The following is a 16,187-nucleotide window of genomic DNA, read 5'->3' as shown; positions in this document are numbered from 1 at the left end:
TCCTTTGTAATTTGATCGACACTTACTACTTTTCCAATTTGGGTGAGTACGTATGAAATTATTGCATATGGTTGGTTGGAGTTTGTTTGTCAGTATGAATGGTTCATTATGCGAAGGGATACTTTAAGCGGGGCGCAGATAATATTTGCGATGTTATACCATTGTTTATGATTTGGACAATTGTTTGTGTTTCGCTGTCAAAGGATGTGCACTTGTTTGTTTTATGGGTTGACAGACAAAGGGGAGATGTTCAGAGATAAACGGAGCACGTTCAATACGCTGAATGGAAGTACCGTCCGTATTTTCTGTTTTCTTTAGCTCTGAAAGATTTTCATATTAAGGAAATAATATATCCCCATTCCTGTATGAATAGAGTCTTCAGGTAAAGACTCGGAACAAAATTTCTCTATCGAATGCTTTCCTTTGCGGGCAACTGCGCGGAAACGTAGTGGCATCTTGACTCGAATACCGGTACTTACTTGTATTTTCATGCTCAACTATAAATCCGCCATTTTTATTTCCACTGTTTCATTCACGAGAGTTTTGTGTAGTTTCAAGTGAATCGCATTTGTTTCATAAACATTTTAATAATACCCCATCGTGTTCGAAGTTCGCCTGTTGACTCTGCAGCGGGTTTCTGATGTGTTAATAACGCCTATTTACGTGATTGTATGATCAAAGTAAAGTTTACCAGTTTCATATTATGGGCTATTTGTTAGTCCGCCTAATTTGCTGTTTAGCATCAGTTGCTTATACTTGTGTTACAACTAGGAATTTATTGATTCCATTTCTTGGGATTTAGAAATATTGTAGTCGTTGGTCCAGCAAGATATTGACCTAGGTAGTTTTATGTTTAATTTCTTGTCTATAAATTAATTAATATTTAATAAAAATAAACGTTTGGAACGTGTATTATGTGAGTTCTTTCTTGTATTGATTATATTTGAAAAATATTCGAGTTTATGGGCCAAAATTTTGTTTTATTTTAAAAATCTATAAACAATACGTAAACAATTGCAACACTTAACTTGTCTAGCCTGCTATACGTATGTAAGGATCAGCTAGTGATCGTCTTAACAAGGGCGCCTGATGAATTCATTGTTCCCAGTCCCTTGGCCCATGTAAGAAGAGGGAAAAGCGAGCTTGCATTCATTGTTTACGGAATATCTTCATAATTTACCTCAGTATTTGTGGTGTTACGTACATTTCAATTTTCGGTGTATTTCGAATACGTTTTTTAAGTCGTAAGCACTTCAGCGTCGTCCGCTTTTATTTTTAGTATAGTTATAATAACTGGGGTACCTACTTATCCCTTTTTACTTATTAATTTTTACATCTTTAATATGTAATTATAATTTAAAGAAATTACTCATTACTCAAGTCTTATTTCATTTTCTTAGATAAATCTATATATAGGCATATAATAAAATATACCAACCTAGCTATATTTTTAGACTACAAAAAAATATTTTAACATCTTGTCATATAACTATGAATACAAGTTTACAGTAAAAAAAGTAATTTCACCTTTGATTGATGCATTGTTCCCGGGATATTAACCGTATTGTTTGTGACGTAATCGCTCCCGGACCTCCTTGAGGGGGATGTAACTTATATGGAAATGTGTATGCTTTAAATAAGTTCATGCCAAATTGAATATTTCATAGTCGATTTTGAAAGATCAATACCACTTGGTATTGATCACTTAAAGATCGGAAGTCAAAAGTTAATACTATAACAGCTACTTCATTACTTTTCGATATATACAATTAAACGTGAATTTTTTTAATTTTATATAAATCGTTTTTTATATCAATAAGATTTCATTATTTTGTTTTTCTTAAAATAATAAAACTTCAATTCATTCATTCAAAAGAAATGAGAAGCATAAACAGCGCATACACATTGTTATTTGCAGTAAAATAAATAAAATAACATTGAATCCATTTCCATAATATTGTAGCCGTCACACTCACTGGGTAATTTTCCCCATTGTCAGGCACAAGAAAATATTTCTCCCCATATAGCACTGGATGAGCCTTAAATAAATACAAATATTTATAAATTTATTTTATTGTACTGTTGTAATTAGCTTGAAATGTTGTAAAAATATTAGTGGAATGTTTTACTATTTACTTTGGTTTATCATAATATGTATATCCGTAGAGCTATTGTATGATTTGTATTATAAGTTATAACACAATTTTCCCGTCCAGTGTATATTATACCATTTTTTAAATCAGGATTTATTTTTATTATTTAGTTTCTTTTAAATACAATCGATAAAATATGACACATTTTCCTCGTCACAATAAAAAGAAGATAATAAGTATTATGTTTTGCGATCTTAATGTGGCCTTGTGTTTTTCGACCATTGACTTCATTTGACCTTTTTAGATATTTAGTTTTTACCTATATTTTGATTTATTATTGTTCGAATCCACGCAGTGTATTATGTAAGTAAGAACAAAAAAATAACAATTAATAACTTATAACATGTGTTTTTTGCAATCTATATATGTATATATAAAACTCAAAGGTGACTGATATAGTGATCTATCAACGCACAGCCCAAACCACTAAACGTATCGGGCTGAAATTTGGCATGCAGGTAGATGTTAGGATGTAGACATCCGCTAAGAAAGAATTTCCCGAAATTCTTGCGGGAACGGGGAAAAACGGGGATGCACGTAAAAAGTCGTGGGCGGAAGCTAGTTGTGTAATAAATTACAAGTGTAAATACGTTAGTGTAAAATAAATAAAAATGTTTTTATTAAACCGTATAAATTTTTAACTATTTAACTGTTTGATTAAAGATATTTATTATTATGACGAGAATACAAAATCTAGAAATATATTTAAAAGCTAAACATATTGCGCGTTTTAGTAATTTTATATCTACGGTTCTTAATACCGTCATTTCTATGAGATTTGTAATTTGCCGCCGATAATTTCACCCCCGTCTGTTGAATGGAGGCCAATTGTGTCATTTTTGTTCTGTTCTGACATGTTATTTACCTTGCTTTGATTTCTAAATAAAGAACTCGATTTATTGTGGAAGAAGTTATAGTCGCTTATTCATAAAGTAGTATGCTTCATTCAATCAAAGTTCAAAGTTAAATTTAAACAACAATTTTAATCGAATAAATTTGTTTCATTTTTCTGATAATGCTGAATTGAAGTCTATAGGTAGATGTAGATACCTATATAAAATCCTGTAATTACAATTATTATACCTATCACTCAGGTAATATATCGACTTTAATTTAATAAATCACTTCAAAAATACCACTTATAAATATGTCAATTCTTAAATAGTTAGTTATTAATTTACCAAACGACCAATAAGCATAGATATGCTTATTGCTATTTAGTATTTTCAAACACCTCAAAAACGTAGCAAGGACAGAAATCTAAAAAATACCTTTTTACTTTACACAATAATTAAATATTTTTGTACAAATTGCCAGCTTATAATGGACACAAATGAATCGCTGAAACTCCATTTTCGATGAACGCTTTGAAAATCTTTATTTATTCGTATTGTGAATAAACTTATTATAGAATAGAATAATTCAGTTACTGGTCCACGAGAAATTTCTTTCCGCTTTTTCCAAGGAAAAGAAATGTTTTCGCCTTTCATTGAATTACCAGCGCCGGGAATTTCTATATTCTTATATTTTATTGTGCCACGCCGCCTTAGACACGCTTATTCAAATTAACTGTATTCTTTTATAATACCTTTTTATGACTCTCCGACGACTACTTAATTTTCGCAAATGGAACTGCGATTTATATTTTGAATTGATTTGAAAAACGTCGTGTTGTTAACAAACATCTTGCGACTTGTTACAATATTCTAAAATACTCGTCGTTTCTTATTTACAAGTAGCTGAGACTTCTAAATAGTAATTATTGAGACTTCGTTATAACCTTTTAAAGAGTACCACTGCAGTTCTACAATAACTAATAAAAACATAGTTCAAAAAAATAGACCACCTTTGTATTACGTATCTTAACGTATTGGGTATCGACCTCATTTAAAATCTGACCAGTAGATCCATACTATGTTGCTAAATAAACTCTATAACCCTTTGACTTTATTAATTCATGAGTACCAGTGATTCGTAGTTTCATAGGTGCATCTTCAGAAGCTGTTCCTCCTCCAAGACGTAGGCAATTTCCTTCAATTAATAGATTTAGAACTTGCATGTCCATCGCAGTTTCATTTCTGAACGGATGTATATGTCATATAAATTAACGTTCGGAATTACGGAGATTCAAAGTTTATTGGAGATATTTGTAAAGTTACTTTTTAGATATTGTTTTCTGCGTATCATATTGTTTATATTTATAGTTAGTTACATCAAGTACTTAAGTTATTACATGTAGACTTACAAACAATGAACCAAAGAAAAAAAGCACTTATGTTTTACAGCACTTGCATATTTTTCGCATGGCTTCAGCCACAAGCATAATATTATAATCTTACGACTTAATTCATTCCTAGTTACTCTTTTCTACTTATTATTCTTTGAAGTTAAATTTTGGGTGAATTATTTTTGCTAAACATTTTATATTATTTGTTAAATTCATTTTTATTCACTTTTGAGTTATCTTCATCAAAGGTTGACACATTATTCTTGTCTTCAACCTAAAATGGCAATACATTCAAAAGTTTACACTTATAATACCACAAGAGCTTCAAAATTATCGGGTATTTTCCGATAGGTTCGTTGCAAACAAATGAAGGAGTCAAGTTTTTAGTCAAGGTTAAAAACTTCTTTGATTTTTCCTGAAAAACCTGACGACTTTATTTGTTTGCAGGGAACCTTGAGGGAAATGCCAGATAATTTTGAAGCTCGTGTGGTATTCGGGAGATTATTTTTCCGTCCCAAATGTCGGCCAATAATTTCACAATTGAATTGAACCTGTCAGTTTGACGTCAACGACCAGAGAAAATTTTCAAAAAATTATCAGTATAATACCATGTAGGTTGTACCACGTGACGTCGAATGGTGCAATTCTATTGGTCGATATTTGGGTCGGAAAAATATTCACCATAAAACTGAAATGACCTGTAACACATTACACCAAGGTATCCATAAACTGCCCACAAATTCACGGGAAAGTAGAAACCATAATACTCTCAATATCTAAAGTAAACAAAAGCTAATATTTCTGTCCTCGACAAAACAATTATACGTCACTTGTCCCTCCCCTTACATCAGCTGTGCCCTCACACTCCCCTGTATTTTTAACTCTCGTGTTAAATTGTCAACGACGATCATTTAAATTTCTAAATTTGGAGATTAGTTCTTTAATGATAGACGTTCGTATATATTTTGTTTTTCGATGCTATCACTCTATGTAATGCTATTTTGGCAGTTTTCCTATAGTGATTATTATAAAGACAATATTCAAATTCAATCTTCTTCAAGTTTCTTCATAAACATCCAACTTACAATTCAAAAACAGATTGATTTTCATGATCTTATTTATTTAACAGAACAAACTCAGTATTGACTACAACAAAATGCTAACAAATATCAGGAACACGAAGAAAGGTCTATTAGATTTACTTAAGGCAATTTAAAAATAATACAAAGCGATTAAAAGACAATCAAATCATTTCCGCAAAACGATTTTCCCGCCTAAAAGCACATTGTTCGAAGCACCGCTTGATGTTATTGTACCCGTAATAGAAAGGAAATTAATAGTTACAACCAACAAACTTATACATTCACTTGATATAAATCCTATAGCCTTATTAATAGGGTTGAATATTGAAGGACAAATTGCCAAATATCTTGGTATCAAGGAGTGAACTATTGAGGGAGAGGCAACACAATTGTAAAAGTAAATCCATTTTGACGCGTTTCGCTATTATTGTCAAGTGCAGATTATTCATTTATATTGATTGTAAATTGTAAACTAGCGAATGGAATACGATTATCCGTTTCACGACTACTTGGCTTTAATGGAGTTTTATTTTGCATTTGCAATGTTTTTCTAGTAATTGGAATCTTAGCTTGTAATATTTTAGCTTTACGTATAATTTATTTCGTAGTTTCTATGAACTCGTTGTAACTGGCTTATCAATATTACCAACACCAATATTCGACTATTCTCATTCCCTTAAATATTCATTTTTGGAAAACACTAGGTACATTTCCTAATTCCAACTCTTCGATAATTACCATCAATACTATGTTTGTTAGTGTATAAAACGGGTTTAAATTAATAAAAATTGTTCTATAAATCGTTCTATTCTCCGTCCCGACGGTAACACAATTTCTAATGTCAGTGTGCTAAAGGACTTTATCGCATTACGGTCCCCGGTCCCCGTGGCAGCGATGTAAATAACTATAGCTTTATGGAAATCGCTTGTTCAATATAATTGGTATTGTGTACTGTTAGAGAAATGTTCTAGATCTTTTTGGGACTGATTTTAACGTATTTCTTCTTAATGCTAAGAATTATGTTGTAAGAAGTTGAATATCTCTTTTTCTAAATAACAAAACTTTTGCCGTCACTTACGAACGACGTTACGAGTTCGTCTTCTACCAAGAAAAGGTGCCTTATTCAAAGGCACCTTGGTACAACGTTGTTTTCAATCGACTATGTTTCTAGTGATTCAGTGTGCAGAATAACATATGTACATAATATTTGCATAGTTGCTTCAGAGTTTTGGATGTAAAAATTTCTGAAATTTGTAACAGGGTAAAATTTTTAATTATAGAAATAAAAGCTTCATTCTTGTTATATTGTTTAACTAAAGTATTTTCATGCTGCCTCCTTCAATGCCGTAACATCGTCAATTATGTATACCTACATAACAATCATCTTAAGACATATATAGTATCTAGTGTTTGCACAGAAGGAATTAGCAAGGTATATCGAGCGTCTGATTGGTCGGTAGGGTTGTGAGTTGGCGATCATTGCTTGTGTCAACACAGCTTTCTTGTCTGCGTCTGCTTTGAAGTTTTGTTTGAGCTGCTCCGTTAATTAAGTTTGTTGTTACGTCTTCAGATTCGAGTGCATTTCGGATTTCAATCTGTTTAACGTTGATTCGATTATTGGAGTGAATTTTGTAACGTTGCTAATCACTAATCAGTGTGTATTTTTTTATTCCTATATATTTCCTTATGAATATGACTATGTTCGAATTGAGATAATTCGTTATTAGGAAGAAAATTTCATCTCGAGCAACGCTGAATTTTTTTATTCCACTGTTTGCCAAATAGTAAAATTTGATAAGAAGCTAAATAGGTGATTATCTGGATTATAAACTAATTTGATGTAAATCAATATCCAAATACTATGGCCGACTCATATCTTTGCATGAAAACTCAAATAAAATAAAATGAACCTAACATTTAATTCATGAAATATTAAACTAGTTTGACTATCTCTACATACCATTAGGTACTGTATATATAAACCTTAGTCCAGGCGACATCACACTATCTCCCAAACACTGTCCTAATCAAATTGGTCTTAACACCAGTGAATAGCAATTAGATGTCGTTAACTGAATCGTCCGGAGTAAAGACAAATATCGTATCGGTTCCGTAAGCAAATATCGGGTCGCAGGTCGGACTGGTGTCGTCTCGTCGAACTAACTTGTTTCAACTAATTGGGCTCTAATTGTAATTGGGTTGAAATTTTGGACTTTACATCTAATCTCTCTAAATTATGTACATAATGAAAGGAATCCTGCTTTAGTCGTCTTTGTTTACAGAGAAGGTTCTTAAATTACTCAAGAAATTTTGAACGAACTATACATATAACTTACGAAGTGATAATAGTTAAACGTAGAAAAATACATTAAAATAGGAATTAGAAATAATTACGACCATTACAAAAAGGCACATATAATGACTTCTCGTAAACATATAAAAATATTATAAAGATGTGATGATCGCGTGATAAAAGATAATATTGGAAGAAATGCTTTAATCATGTTAACGATGGTAAGAGATCGTGAAATACCAGAAACACGCTACTTGTACAGTTCTGATGTACTTACAAAGCAATATTTTTATGAATTGAGTTGATATATTAATTACATGGGAATGAGGCAAATGAATTGAATGACGACTTCGAAATTACATTACAAAGACAGTTTGGCGTTGCTTTATAGTGGGTCTGATAATATTTATGATACTGTATTGTTTAATGTTTATTCGATTTTAAGAAACTGATTTAAAATACCGCTAGTAATGTGTTAGAATTTGTTTAAAATCTTCAATTTTCTAATGACAAACTTTTCTTCCACAGAAACATGTCATCTAAACGTAAGTCGCCACCGTCGAAACTGCAAGAAGGCGTCGACGTGAAGAAATCCGAAGCCGGCCCCGCCAACCTGGACTTCTCAGACCACCAGGATTCAGACGAGAACGAGCACCAGACCTTCTACAAGTTCTCCCCCAGCTCCTCCCCCCACACCTCGATCAGCGAAGAAGAACCCGCAACTTACGAGGACGAGAACCCTAGCAAGAAACAAAGATTCGACCAAACATTAGACATGACAAACAACCTTCTAGTCCCATCGTCCTTCCTAAGTCTGCACCAGGTCAACGATCTCCAAGCGAGAAGACGCGGCTCCTCAGAATGCAGCAGCCCCGGTGCTGAAGCGAAAGTTTTAGGGCTATGCAATAATAACAATTCATTGCTGAACCACAACAGTGCACTGTCGCTCGCTAACCCACACAAGCGGTCGATGGATGACGTCCTGAAGAGGTTAACGTCTAAAATGAATAATAGCACGATCAAAGAAGAGAAGAGGCCTACGCCGTCGACCACGCCTGTTAAGCAAAACAAGTAAGTGTTGTACATAATTATAGTTACCTATCTGATAAACATTTGCGTAATGATTAACAAATAATATTGTGATTAATAGATACTATGAATTATAATTTAGAGTCACGTGATTTAAATTTAATCAAGCGGGACTTTTAGGGTACTTAATTTTGTTTCGCGTCTACACCCTCTTCTACCCTTAAAGTAAACGTAGCGTTTTCCGAAAAGTTATAAATTTATAGTCGATCTGAATTCAGTTTTAAAAAAATATCAGTATTTATTCTGCGCAGGAATTCTTAAAAATCTTTACTACTTTTAAACAATAGCTTCCCTAACCTTACAAAATAAAAAGTCGGTGTACCAACATAACCATCGGCAAATTGCACAACATTTTAAATATGACTTTTCAACATTCCATTACATATAATTTAATTAACAATATAATATAACTAATTATTTGTCGCCGTCTAATTACTTTCTATCACTGAACAAATACATTTTAACCTGTGATAATCTCTAGCCAGCTATTATTGGCAATTTCCGATATAATTCATTAAGAATGTTTTGTTTAGCATTTATCTTACAACACGGAAGCTTCCACAGATAATAAAGTCTATTATGCGTGTCATTGACGATAAATCAATGTTATTTTGTTACCTAAAGGACTGAAGAAATCTATAATTTTATTACTTAGTGTTCTAGAAGTTTTTATTAATGTTACACTTACGATCATACTAAATTAAAATATCTAAATATTTGCTTAATATCTCAATATCGTAACACACAGAAAACAACAATAACGCTGAACATAACTGCAGATTGAATGTGCAAAGAACAGCATTTAAGAAAACATTAACATTTGCGTAAACCGTTTAAAATATAACCATAATAAAAACATAATGTATCATTGTTTAGTGTTAAATAGAAACGTGAATGTCGTCGAAACCATTACGAGTAAACTGATGGTTTATTTATATTTTAATCGCCGTTTTACTGTTTCCTACTTTAGTACCAAAATAAAGAGTTTACATACATAGTGGGTTTTTAATTGAGCGTGTAACTGCTCATTAAAAACAATGTAAAGTGGACCACCAACCGTTAACAGCTATGTAACCAGCCCTTTATTGGCTCGTGGTTTTACTCGTTTATCAATTTATTCAGTCATTATTTTTATAGACCGCCTCCTTGGTGAAATGGCTTTAGCCAGCTTCTTTGATCCTTTTTTCTTGTTTTCGATACATCATATAGTTACTATAGATTAGAAAAAAATTAAACAGTTAATTGTGTTATTTTAACAATATTTTAAAAGAATTTGAGTGAAATGTGTCTGACATAATTAACTTTGTAATCTGTTCTTGAATATTTGCAACCTAATAATTGTATGAACAAGTTTACTCATTACTGTAACATTTAAACACTATTATTTAGCCGTACATTTTAACCACATACTTTCTACATTATATCTTACATAAAAATAATACCTTTCACAAAAATAATTACAAACTAATAAACTAAACGCTGTTTATTATCGAGGAACTACCTATCGTTCAAGCAATTACGTCCACGACCAATATAACATGAGCTCCATATATCTATTGATTCGATCGAACGATCATAAATTATGAAGACGGGATGTATTATCGCAGCTCAGCTTACCCTGGTCAAGTGCACAATAAAATTAGATGCAGATAATTTAATAATAGAAGATAAAAGGTGGAGGTTGTGTCAACCGATCTATGTCAATATTTGTCTGGCATTATCTGTTGTGAATAATATTGTTGTGACGGATGTCACTATGGGATACATTGTTCGTAATCTTTGTTTTGTAGTATATTTGCAATACATTTTATCTGACTTGTTTTTGTGATAATTAATTGTTTTTTAAATTTTATAGATATTGGCACTGACATTAGTTTGTTGTTGCTGGGGTGACTTGTTTTCGTGGGTTTTATAGCGGAATATTTTCGATAAATTTGGAACATGCTGTTTTTATAAGAAATTATCAAAAAATGATTGTTTGTTTTAATTTTAATAATGACCTAATTATATCTTAACAATTGCTTTTATTACGCTATTTACAGATTGAAATGCAACACTTTTATTTAGGTCTTTGTAAAATCTTATGAAGAGTTAAATAAATAAATAATACATACATGTATCCTACTAAAGGAAAAATGTACAGTTAGCACAAAAATGATTAAATCAAAACCGGTGCGGCTCGTAAACAAAGCGGTTCCACGAAGCGAGTGTTACATTAAGACGAATGTATGCTATTGTCCCTCGGCCACTAATTAAACGTAGTGTTAATTGCCCCGAGAATTAAGATGTTGGCCCGTAATGTGTAGCAATCCGTCTGTGTTAAAGCTCTGAGCGGTTTTGTGTGGGTGAAGGTAGGAGCGGTAGCGGTTTGTAAAAGTAAAGGTAGCATTCGGATCTGGGCAGTCGCGACCCGGCAGCCGCTGCCCCGCAGCCGCGACTGTGGTCGCGAGGCACCGCTTCGTAGGGAATTGTATGCGATAGTGTCCGACGCAAGCGACCGAGCCGCGCGGCCAAGGGGCGTGGCTTGCTCGCGACTTTGGCAGCGCCGCCGAGCCGCTCCGGGAGCAGTACGGTCGCGCTGCTGGCGACGTTTACCGATGAAAACGACGAGTTTTTAGTTGAATTAATTGCTAAAAATCCACCACTTTACGATCCTTGACTCAAAACCTATAAGGATAATGTTATGATATAATGAATCGATTTTATTCCTCTTTGATGATAGTAAGACCAACATTATTTGGTCGTCCTCTTCTTCGTCCTCTATCAGTCTCTTCACGAGTTCTCGCTTTCGTATATTTGACTATTATTTTGACTGAGTGCTGTTTGACTACTGCGCGTGGCAGTCGCTGCCCGGGTCGCGGACGCTGTTATCCGTAAGCTTCTGGCAGCGCCGCACAGCAGTGACAATTTTCCCGGCTGCAGGGCCGCGGCTGCCAGGTCGCGACAGCCCAGATCCGAATGCTACCTTAATACAAAAACTATGGAGAACTCTATCAATAGGTAGTGGTTGCGTGAGTTGTAGATTGGTATCTACTACGGAGAGAATGAGTAGAGTTATAGATAGTACGACACCACATTATATTATAAACGAGGCAATAAAGAAGTAACGATATCATCAGTCAATCAACTTGTATTAAAATTTAACTTTTGTTTCATAGGTAGGAGGTACTATTTCGGTTTTGCTAGGTTTATTTTCCAAGTTGCAATTTTAAAAGTTACCTCCTTATTACAACAATCCGCATTCTTAAAAGGATACTTTTCCATATTCTATTCAATGTTTCTACAATCAATCTCTTATCTTCCATGCTCAACTATTTCTTACAATTATTATTTTTAAAATCGCTCAAGTCTATTCCATGTTCCACCACACATGAACCAGGAACAATAGGTGAGCCATAATTTGTACAATGATACATTTCATAAACACAATGCGCGGGATTATAAATCGCTGCCAACATTTGTTACATTTAATGCTCTATTTTTATTATGACTGATCGCTCTATATTATGCTACCTACACTTTCTATGAAAAATGTTTAAACGATATTTGAAATTGTTCGTATAAATCATTGGAAGAAGTAGCTTGGTAATAAAGTTAGTGATTAAATGATTGTCTTGTAAATTTTACAATCTGATCTCCATCATGCATAAAATTATTTTTTGTAGATGAAAGAAGTCCAGTACCAGTGTACCAGTTTTGTATAGAAAAGTGATCACCTACCTACTTGCAAATTTAAAATAAATCTTTTTAAGTTTATAAAATTACCTACCCCATACCTTTCATTGGGTTTAGAGATTTTAAATTGTAATAATCGTAATAGAACACTTTAAGCAGTTCTAACGGTACTTTTAGCGATTATAAAGTAAAGAAACTGCAAAATAAATAATAAATAAATGTCAGGAACTGTTATTTACATATAAAGAATCCTATTGCGATGGAATGTAGGTACTGTGGTAGTGCATTATTAAAATTTGATATACACACACACACACACACACCTAATCTATGCAATATGCATGTATTTTCGACCGCAAGACAAATCCCACGATCACAATTGTTACAATTTAAAACACCATGTAACATTATAATTATAAGCTTATAGAAACGAAATAATATTGTAACACGTAAATCATTACACGAAACAATGAATTAAAGTTCATTAAAATCGGATGAGTTGCGAAAATGTAATTATCGAGTAATTATAACTGTGTCTATTGATCAAAACGAAAGTCAATAGTTGCATCACGATAAGATGTCAAGGATGATTCGATTTTATTCAATTAAAAATTATGGGCTTTATGCAAGAGCAATTTTTGCAAAGGATAAGTATAGTTTGCATAGGTATTTATCGATATAGCCAGCTCTCAAACTAGGTATAACGTTCCTGTATGTCCAAGTAAAAAACAGATAGGTAGTAGGTATAAAACAGTCTTTGTCGCTGTCTCACTGTCCCTATTCAAGCTTAAATCTTTAAAACTTCGTAACGATTTAGATGAAGGTTTTTTATGGATAGGGTGATTCTTGAGGAAAGTTTTAGTATCTATAGTTACTATTTATTAGGTTTTAAACAAAGCGAGTAAAGCCGCGGGTGGGAAGCTAGTAAAAAATAAAGAGAGCATGAAAAAGTTAAATATAAAATCACAAAAGTTATTGTAAATTTTCATTCCAAGAAAACACTTAAATAATATCTGCCTATAATAACATTTTCTGTCACGCGTGTTTCCTCGTAAACAATTGACAAGGTCTGACCACTCTGCACAATAACTATTCTATTACATACAAAGTAGCGACAATGCCTTTTGTGAACAAATTGTCCATTTGTGTGTTTATGTTTATTGAATGTTTATTGTTTTGTCTTATAATTTTGCAATAACGTATGTAAAATTTAATATTACGTTCTATTCACGTTTCAATGGTCTTAAGAGCTCTTTATGTTCCCTGTTTTTCCATGGAAAATTTGATGTTAAGAAAGATTTTGAATATAAGTAGATAAAAGAAACATTGACCTGAAATTTATTTCCGAATGAAAAACAACTTTGAAATGTCACCTCATATTTTTCCACGAAACGAATCTATATTTATAGATACCTATAATATATTTTATGCGATATTCACTACAATTACGACTTTAAATATACATGAGCATATTATGTAGGTAGTGATTGCAAACATAATCGTATTTTAGACCACAGCCGTATCATAGCGAAATAATCCGCAGTTTACATCGCAAAAGCATAGTTTGTCGCTTTCCCGCCTTGATCATTTGAAATTGGAATGCAACGTTAAGCGCAACCAGTGATTGGCTCATACAATATTCAGGGCGGCCAATCGCAGCGGCGCTGTGTTGCCAGTGCATCAAAAATTCTATCTGAATATACCAATGTGGCGAGCACTAAAAATGATAATACCAACGTGGCCATACAATTTCAAATGAAGAATTCATACAACACTCGCCTTTCCATTTGGTATGTATTTTTATTGAACAGTATTGAGTCCGGCCCATTTTATTTATTGGTGCAATACGTACGTTTATGAGGCGATTACACTAAAACGTCTTTTATTAGATGACCGAAACTTTGTGTCCATTAAAATGAAGATAAATACATGTGTTTGGTAATAAGTTCTGGGTAACGGCCACTTATTTTAAGGTGGGGGTCGAGTGTTGCCAGCCAAAGGCTTCTTTTACTTGTGGCAACATTAAGTTTTAAAATAACAAAAGAAAGTTTAAGAATAAGATATGATGTATTACTAACCGGTGTCTTTTGCTCCGTTGCTTTAGTTTACTCGAGTATAAATAGTGCAATGTATTTTTTTCGATTTTTAAACACAAATGAAATTAATTATTTATGTAACAAAATTATTCAATATGCTTATAAAAAACAATAAACATTCAAAAGTATCATCAAAACCCAAAATCAAAACGTGTACAAAATCGGCAGCCTAACGTTAACTAAGAAAAAAGTTCAATAGCTCAAAGGAAAACATCGATAATTTTCCCCCAGCATCTGACCTTAACCTGATTTAAAATGCTATCAGGCTGAGAAGGCACCTTACGGCAGCTCAATAAAACGCAATAGCATGACGGACGGCGGCGACGACCTTTAAAATAATAATGTGTATTGTTGACGATGGATTTGTATGGATACGACTGAATTTTCTTTTACTTGATAGGTTAGACTTGATGTGTACTAATTTGTAACAAGGTCTCTTTATAGTAATGCGAGTAAATGTATGTATTATGTAGTAATACTTTCTTTTATATCAGCTTGTAATTTGACGGTCGTTGATTTGTCGTATCGATTGCCTATTTTTGTAAAGTTATTCTATAGCAAACTAATAAAATATACAGAGATGTAGATGGCAAGCACTTCACTACATCACACAAAACTGGCAGATGTCCATTTATAGTCTATTCCACTTCTATACCTACACTGCTCTTTTGAATATATTCCATACATTGTGATACTATCGAACAGCTTATATATTTTACATTATTTTAAGGCCTATCCACACAATGCTAACCGACCTGTCGCGAGGGGCAAACAAGATGAATAACCCCAACGTCTCTACGTTGTCTCGCGTTAAGGGATTTTTTATTGTTGGCAACAAATTGTGTTGGTGTGCGGCAACCCTTACATTCTTTATGCATCATGATGTATGTACCTCCCGTTTAAATATGCTATTCAGACTTCAACGGCTCTGAATAATGGAAACCGTCTTGAACGACGTGTCTAATTGTTTTCATTGTGCTTAGGGACAAACTTATAAGATAGTTTTGTGCTTGAATTGTTTATGCACCAAGATTAAATTCCATATAAAATATACTAGACATAAGTTATATCAAACTTATTAAAACCGTTAAATACTTCGACAAATAACAGAATTGTAACGATAATTTTACAACCATTGAACATAAAAATGAAAAGTGAAAACCACTAACGTTTACAAAAGAAACACAACAATACTAATTGCGGTTAAACGCTGTAACAATTTACATTAAGCCATCAGTCTCAACGAGACAAAAGCAAAATAATGAGTGTAAAAATAATGAATCGGATCACTCACAATTCCATTCAATTACATCACTCACAAAGCTCATTATTGTGGCATAATTATAATATCGACAAAAGCAAATTAATGCTATTCCACGTAATTAATAAATCAAAGAAGCCCTACAAACACAGGCCCCTCAAAGGTGAAATTATTGGGGAAAAATCTGAGATTAAAAGAATGAATTTTTTCAGACATGTTTCACAATTACTCGTCAGATGGGCATGACGCCAAGATATTGGGAACTTTGAAAGGTATCGAACTTTGTACAGGATGCTTTGAAGAATTTGAAT

At 33.0% G+C, this 16,187-nt stretch overlaps 1 protein-coding gene across 2 annotated transcripts in view; it reads left to right on the top strand.

Moving 5' to 3' along the window:
* The window catches only part of Sox102F (transcription factor Sox102F), a 259,623-nt gene that overhangs the window by 173,647 nt on the left and 69,789 nt on the right, over window positions 1-16,187 (top strand). For both annotated transcript variants that reach the window (XM_089711612.1, XM_089711613.1), the window contains exon 2: window positions 8,284-8,826. In XM_089711612.1, the coding sequence (XP_089567738.1) occupies window positions 8,288-8,826 (539 nt within the window). In that variant the 5' untranslated portion in view covers window positions 8,284-8,287. The remainder of the gene's footprint in view (window positions 1-8,283; window positions 8,827-16,187) is intronic.

The sequence above is a fragment of the Colias philodice genome, chromosome 26, assembly GCF_061535455.1.
Source record: "Colias philodice isolate Cphi_HAF_F1 chromosome 26, ilColPhil1 Martin Lab GWU primary, whole genome shotgun sequence".
NCBI classification, from domain to species: Eukaryota; Metazoa; Arthropoda; class Insecta; order Lepidoptera; family Pieridae; genus Colias; species Colias philodice.
The sequence above is the reverse complement of the archived record's forward strand: the minus strand, read 5'-3'. Positions and strand labels throughout refer to the sequence as shown.